Source organism: Microtus pennsylvanicus, chromosome 14 (assembly GCF_037038515.1).
Source record: "Microtus pennsylvanicus isolate mMicPen1 chromosome 14, mMicPen1.hap1, whole genome shotgun sequence".
In the NCBI taxonomy this organism is placed as follows: Eukaryota; Metazoa; Chordata; class Mammalia; order Rodentia; family Cricetidae; genus Microtus; species Microtus pennsylvanicus.
This window is the reverse complement of record NC_134592.1, coordinates 31,449,494-31,463,165: the sequence shown is the minus strand read 5'-3', so window position 1 is coordinate 31,463,165 and position 13,672 is coordinate 31,449,494. Positions and strand designations below refer to the sequence as shown.

The window sequence follows — 13,672 nt, the reverse complement described above, 5'->3', positions numbered from 1 at the left end:
CAAGCAAACAACTGGCAAACCTAAATTGCTATTGTCAGAGTATCAGTCTAAAATATGACGTCTAAGTCTTGGAAAATGGCAGTAATAAATGGTAATTTTCCCAGAAATGGTTTAACATGAGAAATTGGCTTCTATTAGCCTGTTATCTGCCTACAGCACAGCTAATTGACAAAAACATCTCGAAGGTTACTTATTAGTACAAAATCACAGTGTTCAGAAGTTTTATGTAAAATGAATTTTATGCTGTTACAAACATTCACATAGTGCTGTGTTCTCAAGAATGGCAGAACAGAACTGCTGTTCTGAGTTTGTTATTGGCATGCATAATTATCCTTTAGTATGGAGACTAAGTTCATAGCAATTACTTGTTTTTCCAAAATTATCAGTCTCTCTTTGCTTTCTACAGCAGTGATGTTCAATCCAGGACTTTTTTTGCCCTCTAGAGGCCATTTTTGGCAATGGGTGCTACAGGGCATACAGTAGGTAGAGGCAAGGGGTGTGAAGACATCCTACAAACAACAACTGACCTGTTCCTGTGTATCAGATGCTAGTGTTAGGGCCTGTGCGTCAGGTTGCAGATGTAGACTGAGACCTACGTTTTATTACATGCACAGTATTCCTAAAGGTGTGGTTGCCAGGACACCAGGTTTCTGGCTGCTAGAGGCAGGCGGATCTCTGTGAGTTCGAGACCAGCCTGGTCTACAGAGCTAGCTCCAGGACAGGCTCCAAAGCCACAGAGAAACCTTGTCTCGAAAAACGAAAAAAAAAGAGAATGTGTATGGTCTGGCAGCCCTGGATCTCTAGTTCCTTTTTTCTACCTGCATTCCTCTTGTACCTACTCCATAGGTGTGGGCTTCTACCTTGTTTTCTGTGCCCACTCCTTAGTGTCAAGCGCAAAGCAAGAACCTTGGACCCCTCTGCTTTCGACTCTACTTCCATCTCTTCAAGCCATTTCTGTTGTTATTTTCTCCCATTCCCTAACAGTAGCCATGGCTCTAAACTCAAGCTCCTCACCTAGTTGGCTGCTTGATGATCAGATGTGGTAATGATGAACGGACTGCTTCAACAAGCAGTTTGATTAGCTGTTCAAGCCATTGCTCTTCAGTTCCTCCATGGGTCAGCAGGCTGGTCCAGAATCATCTAAATCCTGCCATGAATCTTGGATGCTGAGTTTTATAGTATCATGGATTCTGGGAAAACAATATTGTAAATTGAAAGGATGTATAAGGCTTAAGAATGGTCTCAGCATTTTCATTATTTGGTAGAAATATAATTTTAAAGATAAAAACAGGAATTACTTGGGATTAAAACAATAAAACTGGAAATAACAGTAATATTCTGCTTTTCTCTTATGACGTATTAGTTATGAAAGAGGTGATACCAGGGAGTTAGCTATAAGGAGAGGTCTGCCAGCCAAGCAGTTTGATCATCTCACAAGTAGAGATGTGTGGACAAGCTGTTGTGGAAGTATAGGACTGTAAACTCAAAATGAGTAACATCCCTAAATTTTCCCCTAGTGGTGTCATTGGGGATGATAAGTTAGAGCCACAGATGATACGAGGGTCTCAGTACCTAGGAGAATCCTTAGCTTTGGCTTTCTTCTTGCCTTGCACAGCCTGTGTGCCTTGACTCTTGGTTCTCACAAACTCTTCCTCCAGGCCAGCCTGCCTCAGGGTGTCCCGATACCGCTCTTCTGCTTCTTTCCTGGCAAGGGCCTGTGGAGTGGAAGTTGGCTGACTGTAGAAGTCTCGCGAATTATGATAATCAGTCTTTATAATATTGCCCCTTCCACCACCCCCACCTTTAGTGCTAGACAAAAGTTGGCACAACAATCACATTGAGGCTTATTTCGTAGCCATAGCTGGTAAAAAGGAGCCCCATGGGGATCTTGTTCAAATGCAGGTTTCCATTTAGTAGGTCTCGGACGAGGTCTACAATTCTGTATTCTAACACTTCTGGGAGGTGTCAACTGTTAATTAATTTGAGAGCCACCTTTGAAAAGCACCCAAACCATCATCATCAGGAAGACTAACATATTAAAATCCTTAGCAGAATGACAATGGTCCTTATATAGCCAGAAGAAGCCTATCTTGTTTTACTGATTCAAGAACAAAACCATAGGCTACTTTGTATTTTGTTCTAGTATGTTGAAAGATCTGTTGTGAAAAGAAGAATGAGCTTACTTGACAAAAATGGACCTAAGGAGGTCAGCCTAAGTAAATTCTAGGGGAAGGGGTATCTGCAGCAGGAGGACATCCACCATTACCTAGGAATAGCACACACTCGTATGATGGAGCGCTCACCCACACTGAACCAGAGTCAGACACAGCACCTAACTGCCTGAGGTGAGCTTCCTTAGGGAGATCTCTGGAAAGAGATTTCTGGGGTGCTTAAAAGCAAGCACCCTGACCCTTACGGACCTATGTTTGGAGTAAAATGGCATTAATAAAACAAATAGCCTTTGTCATTAACTAACTGCCTGACATAAGCAATGTAAACGCTGGGCGTGGTGGTGCGTTTCTTTAATTCCAGCAAAGGGGAGATTAAGGCAGGAAGATGGTACATTCAAGTCCAGCCTGCACTCAATCAGTTATAGGTCAGTTTGTACCACATAAAAAGAAACCCTGTCTCAAATATCTTTATATTTTAAAAAGTGAAAAGAAATACTTGTTTTGGCTCATAGTTTCAGAAGTCTGAGACCATAGTCCTTTGGCCCTGTCACTTTAACGTCTGGCAAGGCTGAACATTATGGAGGTAAAAGCATATGGCAGGGGCTGTGCATATCATGATGGCCAGGAATCAAAGAGAATGTGTGCCCGCACCTTTTATCACCTGGGCCCCAGCTATGAGATCGTGCTGCCCATAGTCAGGGTGGGTCTTCCTTCCTTAGTTAGTTCTTTCTGGAAACATCCTCAAAGACACACCCAGAAGTGTTCTGCTTTAACTTCCTAGGTCATTCAGTACAATCAAATTGATGGCATTCAATTTAGAATATCTGAGTATTAGAAAACTCTGATACTCACACAATAAGATCTTTTCACGGTTTCTAAGAAGCCTTGGTTCAAGGCAGAGAAGAGTTGAGACTCTCAGTTTACCTTGGTAACTTGTTCGAAGAGATAGGGCCTTGTTTGTATTCTTCTCTTCATTTCCTCCAATTCTTTCTTATATTCCTTTGTTCTTTTACGGTCATTGTTCCTGGAATTAACAAAGTTTCTAGAAGCAACCAATCTTTTTTAATCAGAAAACCCTTCATTCAGATTAAGCAGAGTCATTCCCACGTACACTGAATTCCTACTGCCTGCCAAAATCCTTGACTGACTTTGATGACTCAGTTTACCCTGACTCCATCTTGTTATTTCAAAGCCTGCGGTGTGCTGGAACTTAACCCAGGTGCTCCTCTGAGCACAGGGGACACTGACCGGTTCTCTTTCAGCTTCGCTTTGAACACCTCTTCCAGGCTTTTATGGGGATCCATGGCTTTAGCCCGCAGGGTTACTGATTTAGACATGGCTTGACAGTTCTTTTTGTGCATCTCCAGCCACTGAATGCTCTTGTCTGATTTGTCTTTTTTTTCAAGTGACATTCTAAAGGAGAAAGCAAAAGTGAGAGATAACGTGGGTACATTTATAAGCAAGCAATCTTAGTGACTTCTCTGGAAAGTCAAAGTCAGCTAAGTGGTTTTTTTTGTTTTGTTTTGGGTAAGATTTTTTTGTTTGTTTGAAGGGTTGTGTGCTCATGTGAGTGCAGGTGCCCCCAGGGTGCAGAGAGGGCATCAAGTCTGCTGGAGTGACAAGCGGTTGTTAGCTGCCCAGTGTGGGTGCTAGGACCCATATTCAAGTCCTCCACAGTACATGCTCTTAACCCACTGAGCCATCTTCAGCCCCTAGCTGGTGTTTCTACGAATAAGATATTTTCTATAAATTTGCCACAAGTACACTTACAGAAACAATGATTCTGGGGATGGGCATGGTGGTAAAAAAATCCTAACACTTGAGAGCAGGATTGGATGCTCAGGATGTCCCTGCCCTACATGGGACCCCATCTCAACAAACAAACATCTATTCTGGAGTAGAAAACAGTGGTAGATGATACCGTTCCAGCCCTTTGGGTCCTGTGATTTCCCACCAAGAGGTACCCATTTTCTTTCTTTCTTTTTTTTCTTCAGAAGACACGAGTTAAAATGGCTTTACACAGCTAAAATTCAGTAGGTCTGCTAGGCTTTTCCCCTATCTGGCACAGTACTACAGCTACCGTTTACCAAGCCGCCTACCAGGAGCCAAAGACCATTACATTTCATGTAATTCTCACAAGGCCTTGATGAGGTAGACACATGAGGCCCCTTCTGACATGGGACTGAGAGGCAGAAAGTCTCTTGTTCACAGCTACTCAGAATACAAAGGGAAACCAAAACCAGAACCAGGATGGTGGATTCCCGAGTTTGCCCTTTACCACTGTGCAGGCAGTGACTTAGGCTCCCAGTTCTCTGAGAGGTCAAATCTCCATTTCCATGAAGGTCTGGAAACAGGCCTCCAATGTAGGTAATGTGGGTTCAACTTGGAGCACTCAGTTCATGTAATTACTCTAGAGTTCTGTGGTGGGTTCCCCCAAAAGACTCTGCACGTAGAAATACAAACGGCAGGAAGAAAGGCACCAAAGTTTAATCTGCTTAAGTGCCTACCCCGCCACTGGGCAGCATATATGGTCGCTTCCTAGGCCTTGGGATACTGGTGCGCTTGGCCTGGGGTTAGCAGCCATGAAATCTGAGGAGGGAGGGAGTATCACTACATCCTAAATATATTCTTGCAAGGTGAGACGGGGACATAGGGTACTGCTGCTACACCCTGGGAGCCTCTCGGGAGGAACTGGGGTGTCAGCTCAGGCTCAGCTAGATCATGGCTCCCTGGCTCACTCTGACTAAATGAGAACAGCACCACAGAGGCAGGTCAGCTTAACTGCTAGAAAGTCCACAGATTAGACTTTTTTTTTATGAAAAGAAAAGATCATTGAGCACACTGCCAGGGACAGCAGGCTGGACAAAAATAATACAATACTACTAACAGTCTCATAGGCAGGCTTTACACATTCTCTTTCTCTGGAAACTTCTGTCTCTCTAGCCTTTGTCTGACTCGTTCCTCCTTATTCCTTAGAGGGGGCATATTTCATAGTATGCATGTGGAAGTCAGGGAGAGTTTGCAAGAGTCAAGTCTCACCTTCTACCACGGGGGTCCAGGGATTGAACTGAGGTCGGCAGGCTCGCCAGCAAGTGTATTTATCTACTCTGCCATCTAGTTGGCCTCACCTTATGTTGAGACAGCAGCTGCTCACTGAATATGGAACTCCCATTTTGGCTAGAATGGATGTCCAACAAGCTGGAGGATTTTCTCTCTCCATCCACTACTGACCCGAAAGAGAAAGCACTGTAGACACAGACTAGGCACAGACTGTAGGGTACAGAGGATCTGAACTCGGGTCCTCAGGTTTGCACGGCCAATGCTTTACCAACTGAGTCATCTCCCAGTCCCTTCCTCCTTATTCTTTTTGTTTTGTTTTTTGTTTTTTCGATGCGGGGTTTCTCTGTGGCTTTGGAGCCTGTCCTGGAACTAGCTCTGTAGACCAGGCTGGTCTTGAACTCACAGAGATCCACCTGCCTCTGCCTCCGGAGTGCTGGGATTAAAGGCATGCGCCACCATCGCCCCGCCCCTTCCTCCTTATTCTTATCCTTCATGTTTTACCTTAGACATGTGAGACCAGTACCCTAGGTGCCCCTGTGTCGTCATAGTCCTCTATATTGACTGCTCATAAGACAGGGCAGTCACCTGAAAAACCCCACATTTCGGACTTCATATTACACTCTAAGTTCCCCAGGGTATCTCTGGCTTGACATCGTGTCTTGCACAGACTAAGACCTCAAAAGGATTTGTTGGATGGGAGCACATATTCCCACCCCATCAGAGAATTCCTCCAGCCCCTTGAGGTGTCTCTGATAATGGCAGAAGAGACCCAGCAGCAGGACCAGCTCTAGTTCTGCCATGGGTCTGCTGTGACCTCCTTACTCACCTGACTGCAGACTCCCTCTTCCTGGTAGCATCTGTGATGTGCACAGGGAGGGTGTTGGCAGAAAAGGAAGCAAGACCACTCAGAGAATGACTCCTTGGCAAGGGGGTAGCGGCTGGCTGAGGGGACTTCTACAAGAAAGAAGAGCTGGCATTGGTGACAACATGAAATTAGTTTTTCTTTTTTCTTTTTTTTTTTTTAAACAAATCGTTTTTTCTTTGTTTTTTGTTTTTCAAGACAGGGTTTCGCTGTAGTTTTAGAGCCTGTCCTGGAACTAGCTCTTGTAGACCAGGCTGGCCTCGAACTCACAGAGATCTGCCTGCCTCTGCATCCCTAGTGCTGGGATTAAAGGCATGTGCCACCACCACCAAGCTTCTTCTTTTTTTTTAAAGATTTATTTATAGCCGGGCGGTGGTGGCGCACGCCTTTAATCCCAGCACTCGGGAGGCAGAGGCAGGCGGATCTCTGTGAGTTCGAGGCCAGCCTGGTCTACAGAGCTAGTTCCAGGACAGGCTCCAAAGCCACAGAGAAACCCTGTCTCGAAAAAACCAAAAAAAAAAAAAAGATTTATTTATTCATTATGTATACAGTGTTCTGTCTCATGTATGCCTAAAGGCCAGAAGAAGGCACCAGATCTCACTACAGATGGTTGTGAACTACCCTGTAGTTGCTAGGAATTGAACTCAGGACCTCTGAAAGAGCAACCAGTGCTCTTATCCACTGAGCCATCTCTCCAGCCCATGCAATTAGTTTCTATCCTAATTAGGATTCAGTTTCATTGAAGGACTAGAAATGAAAATATTACCTCCACCCCTGGGGATGAGAACAAGATCTTATTTAGTTATAAGGCCCAAACTTGTATACCAATCCTAATGTTTTTGTTTATTTTTTTGATATGGGTCTTTTTTTTTCTGAGACAGGGTTTCTCTGTGGCTTTGGAGCCTGTCCTGGAACTAGCTCTGTAGACCAGGCTGGCCTCGAACTCACAGAGATCCGCCTGCCTCTGCCTCCCAAATGCTGGGATTAAAGGCGTGCGCCACCACCACCCAGCCCCCAATCCTAGTGTTTAGCTTTGTCCATCTAATCCACTCCAGAATCACTGGGAAGAGAATCTGGATCAGGTGGTCTGGGGGCGTGTCCATGGGGTTGTCTTAATTATGTTAATTAAAGTGGGGAGACCCACCAGTCGTGTGCGTGGATAAAGAGCGAGCACAAGAGTGTGTCCGCTCGCTCTTTGCTCTTGACTATAAATATGACAAGTTGCTTCAATTCCTGCCACTGTGACTTCCCAGCTGTACCAGACTGCAACCTGGGACTACGAGCTAGAAGGAGCTGCTCTGGTCAATGTATTCTATCACAGCGACAGGACACAAAGCCAAGACAGACTGGGCTCTCAGGCTTGCTTGGACTTACATCTACAGAAATCCCTCTAGGGAGGTGGGAAAGGTGTGTTCTTGTTTTCAGTTTACAGAATGTGGATCTGCTGGGGGCTGAAGAGACAGTCCAGACCTTTAGAGCACTAACCGCTCTTCTGGTGGCCCTGAGTTCAATTCTTAGCAACCACATGGGCTCACACCCATCTGTAATGAGATCTGGTGCCCTCTTCTTTTGTGCAGGCAGAACACTGTATTCATAATAAATAAATCTTAAAAACAAATGTGGATCTGAGTGCAACTGAGCAGGTGGTCAAAACAGAAAAAGAAAAATGTCAAGGTAACTGCCTTCCTTTGAGACCTGGGCCCACTCTATCTGCACATCAGGCATCAGACCCTGGCCCTCCCTGCCACCTGCCTGGGTTCTCTTTTTCCCGCCTTCAGCAGTAGCGACATCACAGGGCCGTGGAGTGTGGCACAGGCTGGCCGTCCGTAGCAGGAAGGGCTTGTTTCGTATTGTCTCCCGGGTCTCCCTTCTCTTGGCAGCTCTTTTCTGGAAAGCCTTGTAAAGGCCCTCGTAGTCAGGGACCCCAGGGTTCACCCGAGGCTGGAATCCGAAATCTGTCTGTAGAAAGCTCAGCTTTTCCTCCTGGGTGCGGGTAGCTGTGCGGGGAGTCTGGCTACTGGACGTGCTGATGGGGGACGAAGCCATCTTGAGCATGTCCATGGCTCGCATCTGGATTCGAATTTTCCTGAGGAGCTCTGCTTCTGTGAGAGGGCAGTGAAGGAAGAGGAGAGGTGATAAGTCTGGAGTACACTCTCCCCTTTTTTGGAGACAGACTCTCACTGTGCAGCTCAGATTGGTCTCCAATTTATCTAAACCCTGCTGCCTTGACCTCCTGAAAAGGTGGGATTACAGGCAAGGCAACCACGGGCCAAACTTACCCTCATTTAAACACTAAAGTCCGTGGTAGATAATAGAGGAATGTTAACAACCATTCCCCCAATGGTTAGTCCCTCTCCAGGGTGAGGGAGGGACAGGTGGCCCTCCCACAGGCAGCAGGCTAGAAGTGGTACTGGCTGATGGAGGTCCTTTATGTAGTGACCTTTGCTTCCGTACCTATGCTGCTCCAGAGGTTTCCACGTGTACTTACAGAGACAGGTCAAGGAGGGGGGTTGCTGTAGGACCATTCTATAGACCAGTGTGTCTCAACTGGTGGGTTGAGATAGCCTTTATATCAGATTTTATATTACGATTCATGACAGTAGCAAAATGACAGTTATGAAGTAGCAATGAAATACTTTTCTGGTTGGGGTCAGCACAGCACGCACAGCATGAAGAACTGCAGTAAAGGGTCACAGCATTAGGAAGGGGGAGAGCCACTGTGGACAGACCCAGTCCTCTCTGCTGGCCTACACCGACTGTATGGGGTAATCCCCACACCAGTGGAGTCCCTGAACCTTCATGTACATCTCTGTAGCGCCTCTGTATCCTTACCCTGGAGTTTGTCCCCAAGGGCTGGTTCCAGAACAGCCCTGGGGATACTTCTAGTGGCCTTCTTTGGGGGGACCTTGGCCTGAGCCACTGCAGCCGAGTCTGTCTGTGGAGCAGCTTCCCTTTTCTGCTCTTTCCTTTCATGGAAGCTGAAGGGCTTCAAGGAGGAGAGAAGCAGCTCCTTCCTCTTCTGGATCCCTGCACGCCTCCGTGCCTCGCTGCGCTCCACGATCTCCTGGTAGAGTGGGAGGTAGACATGCGCCGGCACAGGCTGGGCCCGGAACTGCCGAAAGCACTCGGACTCCTCTTGCCCCTGTTTCTGGGCCTGCAGCCTCTCCTGCTCAAAGGAGGCAGGTGAGGCCAGCCACCGGGCCTTCTTCTGGGCCTCCCGCAGTGTCATGCGGAAGGGCTGAGGGACAGTGATGGAGGATGCCCAGGAGCAGACACTTCTGTGCTGGGAGGGAGGCCCAGAGTCTGAGGCTGGCAGGTTTTGTGTCTTGGCAAAGTCACAGGGAAGGCTGGTCATGGAGCTGCAGCGCCTCATGGAGCCACACCTGAGGAGAAAGCTGCACTGTGAGACCCTGCAGTCAGGAGGCTAGTGCCTCACCCCATCCCTCACCACACCATCCCCCCTGCCCAGCAGATCATAACCAAGAGGCTTCTTAGCCTTGGCCCCAAAGCCCCAAAGGCTTCCCTTCTTGCCACAGGCAATCTCAGAGGCCCAATGGAAACTATCCCCTAAGAATTCATGCATGAATTGCCACTTTGCATTCTGATAACTGCCTAAGATAAACAGTGCAGTGGGGTAGCACAGGGCTGCAGAGTCAAGGGATCCAATTCAAACCTTGAGGTGTTTGGATTTCCCATGTAGAGTGGCAAAAATAATATCCACTCATGAGCTTATTGGAAAGAGAGTACATATTAAATGAGATAAAGGCTAGTGTGGTGGCGGAAGCCTGTAATCCAAGCCCTTGAGAGGTGTAACTGGGAAGGAAGCTCAGGAATTTAAGGTCAGCCTGCAGTATATGAGACTATGTCTCAAAAAGACAGGAAACAAACATAAAAGATAGAGCATATACACATTGGCAGACTTGGCCACAGGCAATGAACCTTGTCACTCTTGGAGGAAAGGCTGTCTGGGAAAGGAATCCCGTCGGTCATTCCTGTGCTTCAACTAAGCAAGTGCTGCCCAGAGTTATTTAGGATGGATGGCCAGGTAAGACTCAAAACACGTGGGCTGGAGAGATGGTTCAGCAGTTAAGAGTGTTTGCTCAGAGCTGTCTGTACCTTCAGTTCTGGGGAACCCAACGTTCTTCTGTTCTCCACGGTCACTAGGCAAATACATGGTACACAGTACACGCAGGCAGAACACCCATAGACAGAAAATAGCATTATTCAAAAGAATCGCAGCGTGAGGCTGGATCCCAGAGCTAACTCTGGGCTGGGTCTTAGATGAATGACAACTTCCAGAGGTGGTCTGACAGGGAAGGCAAGGGTCCTGAACTATGGAACGACTGGCCTGCAGTGCCGGGATGCGCAGTCACTGAGTGCAATGTCTTACCGAAGAGATGGAGGGTCCCGGACCTGTGGCTTCCCCCTGCTCTTGTCTTGGAAGAAAGTCTCTAAGTCTTCCTCATCTTCAGAGCCGTCCTGACCACTGTCTGGGTCAGACTGACACAGAGACTCCAGCCGACTCCACCGGCCTTTCTGCTTTCCAGCCTGTAAGGTCCTAGAAAAGCTCCCAGTGGAGTCAGAAGCAGAATCTGTTTCCTCCTCTGGGCTGAGGAACTCGTGGAGTTTTCCAGCTCTGGGCAAAACCAGCCCTTCTCCAGACAGCTCATCTTCTGGCTCAGTGTCTGAAGAAGATTTGGGGGGAAATATCTAAAACAAAAGAGAAATCAATAGTGAGTTAAACTGTAATTTCAGAGAGACTCAAAAATGACTTTAACCTTGCTTTGAATAAGGCCCGGTATATTAGGGACTAAGAAGGGGCAAAGAAAAGTAAGATGTGTTCTTCACTCAAAAGCCATTTCCCAATACAATGTATTATATGCCTGTTTATGGGTAGGGACCGTGCAGAGAGCTAATGCCAGTTCCCTGCTCCTCTCAGCACGAAGAACACCCTGAGTAACAAGGGAAGCACACATTCTGTTCTCAGTGCTCCAGGATGCCTGCCCGTGACCTTGCCCGTGACCTTGGCTACCCTCTGTTCCCAGGGTGATTTGGGATTAACCTAATTGTTCCACATCTTCCTCTTCTTATTTCCCCATCGACAGCCTTACTTTCCTCACATCCTAGCCAACTTCCACACCATCATCAGGAAAGGATGATTGGCATCAGGAACGATGTGTCTAGGTGAAAGAGCAACATGAGAGTAGAACACCCAACCGGCTTTTAAATATGTCAAGGGCTAGGAGTGAAACTCAGCGGCTGAGCCCTTGCCTAGCACTGTGAAGCACCAGCACCAAAACCACGTTCATCCATGTGTATATAAGAACATTTGGGCCGGGTGCCTACTATGTCGTGAAGCTTGTATTCTCGTGAGAACAAGATAACACAAATGTGCCCTAGGAAAGCTTTTCTGCCGATACACATCTGAGGTCACCAGGATGTACCAATAATCAGGATTAAATTCATCAACTCATAGCATAGCCTCCAGGAAAACTATAGCAAATGTGCGGGGACAGAGTTTTAGCATCAGTGTGCTACTCTCCTGATTGTGTGACTCACAAGGAACTGCAAGTCACAGCCACTGCCCAACACAGGGATCCTATGGCTATTCAGAGAAAGACTGAAAATCTGGGGCGGGGCTTTGGCTCCGCAGCGGAACACTTACCTATGCACAGGGCTAGTCCCCTAGGCTCTGTCCCCAGTACCACACGAGTAGAAAATAAAAGTTTAAAGTCTTGTTCCTGCTGAATGCATGCTGCTTTGCCGCCATTATAAAATTGAGAGCAGAACTGGACCACTGAGGTCAGGAATGTCTGATTCTCAGTTTTAGGCTGATTTTTATTTCCTCAAGTGAATCTTGAAGTGACAGGAAGAAGCTGGTGTGGCTGGAGGACTGGCCTGACATGCCCTTAGATTGGCAGGAACTAGGCTAGGAGGGGAAGATAGATGCTTAGTTGCAATTGGAGCCATCCATCTGGGTTAAAGATCTGTGTGTGCTGTGCCCCTAGCTCCGCTGCTGAAGAGCATGTGATCCAGGGCTCAATTCTCTCTCCCCCTTTCCTTCTCTTCCTCACTCCATCATCAAAGGGTGACCTTGAACTCTTGATCCTGCCTTTAGACTCTTGAGTTGGTGGGATTACAGGTCTGAACCATAACGCTGGCTCTTTCTTTTTAAAAATATTACTGAAACACAATGCCCATGGTATACAACTCAACTCTTTAAGGCACTGGCTCTAATATAAGCAGAATTGCTTAATTCTCATAGTGTAATTCAGAACATTTTCTTTCTTCCCCTAAAGCAGTAAAGCAGTGGTTCAACCTTCCTAATACTGCAACCCCTTAATATGGTTCCCCATGTTGGGCTGACCCCCAATCAGAGTTATTTTTTTAAAGATTTATTTATTTATTTATTTGGTTTTTTGAGACAGGGTTTCTCTGTAGCTTTTTAGAGCCTGTCCTGGAACTAGCTCTTGTAGACCAGGCTGGCCTCGAACTCACAAAGATCCACCTGCCTCTGCCTCCCGAGTGCTGGGAGATTTATTTATTTATTATGTATATAATTTTCTGTCTGTCTGTATGCTTGCTCGCCAGAAGAGGGCACCAGGTCTCATTACAGATGACTATGAGCCACCATGTGGTTGCTGGGAATTGAACTCAGGCTGGCTCAGTGCTCTTAATCTCTGAGCTGTCTCTCCAGCCCCATAAAGTTATTTGTAGTGTGATTTTGCTACTGTTATGAATCCTGATGTAAATATCTGATATCCCATCCCTAGGAAAGGGCCATATGCCCCCCAAAGGGGCCAGGACTCTCAGGTTGAGAACAATGGTCCTAAAGAAACACTATAGCCTTTAGTAGCTATTTTTTAATTTCCCTTAACCATCGCAAATTGTTTCTCACTCTGTCAACCCTTAGCAACCAGCAGCCTACCTTTGGTCTTTATAGATTTGGGGGAAATTGTTTAATCTGTCTTGTTTTCTAGAAAATGAGGTTGAGAGTAGACATACATACAGTTGAATGAACCTTAGTATATCCGCAAAGCTGCGCATTCATCACTACAGTACATTTCCTTACTCTAAAACAACAACAAAACCTTAGCAGCCTTTGGAAGCCTCTCCCTGTTTCTCCCCTCTTCCTCAGTCGCACGCAACGACTTGCCCCTTAGGCTTGCCTTTTCTGGATACTTATATGAAGCTGGATATCACTTTAATATTTTCAAGGTTAATTCGTGTTTGTTATAGCTACGCTCCCCGATGTCAGAGCCTGGTACTAGAAGCAAGCGGTTCTAGTCCCCAAGACAGAGTCCCTTAACACCTAAGCACAAGTAATTGTAATTCCACGCCCTTCGGTGACACGCCCCTGACTCTGTCTCCACGGCAACGCCAAACAGTTTCCCCTCTTGGGGATTCCTTTCTGAGGCATCCTGCTTCCTCATTTCTCCGCTCACCTCACGGCTCCACTCGGCGCATTCGGGCGCCCCGGCAGATCTCCCCACCGTCATCTTCCTAACCAGAAGCAGAAGCGGCGGCGACAGCGGCGGTGACAGCAGCGCGGCCGGCGAGACACTGGTAGCCACGCCCC

General features: G+C 46.9%; 1 protein-coding gene across 1 annotated transcript; it reads right to left on the bottom strand.

Moving 5' to 3' along the window:
• Positions 1 to 220: 220 nt before the first annotated feature.
• Fam161b (FAM161 centrosomal protein B) lies at positions 221 to 13,652 on the bottom strand. The gene is made up of 9 exons (XM_075947868.1): positions 13,539 to 13,652; positions 10,484 to 10,803; positions 8,926 to 9,476; positions 7,846 to 8,195; positions 6,058 to 6,185; positions 3,420 to 3,584; positions 3,096 to 3,195; positions 1,573 to 1,715; positions 221 to 1,190 (listed from the first exon to the last, which is right to left on the bottom strand). Exons 1-9 carry the CDS (start codon positions 13,590 to 13,592, stop codon positions 1,118 to 1,120), a joined length of 1,884 nt encoding a protein of 627 aa, XP_075803983.1. The 5' UTR covers positions 13,593 to 13,652; the 3' UTR covers positions 221 to 1,117.
• Between the last annotated feature and the right edge of the window lie 20 nt (positions 13,653 to 13,672).

Excerpts from the sequence above, each read along its gene's own strand:
- Fam161b (XM_075947868.1), bottom strand. The coding sequence starts at position 13,592 with ATGACGGTGGGGAGATCTGCCGGGGCGCCCGAATGCGCCGAGTGGAGC. Across the intron at positions 10,804-13,538 it reads GCGCCGAGTGGAGCCGTGAG|ATATTTCCCCCCAAATCTTC; the intron begins GTGAGCGGAGAA and ends CTTTTGTTTTAG. Across the intron at positions 1,716-3,095 it reads TCTTCGAACAAGTTACCAAG|GCCCTTGCCAGGAAAGAAGC; the intron begins GTAAACTGAGAG and ends TCCACTCCACAG.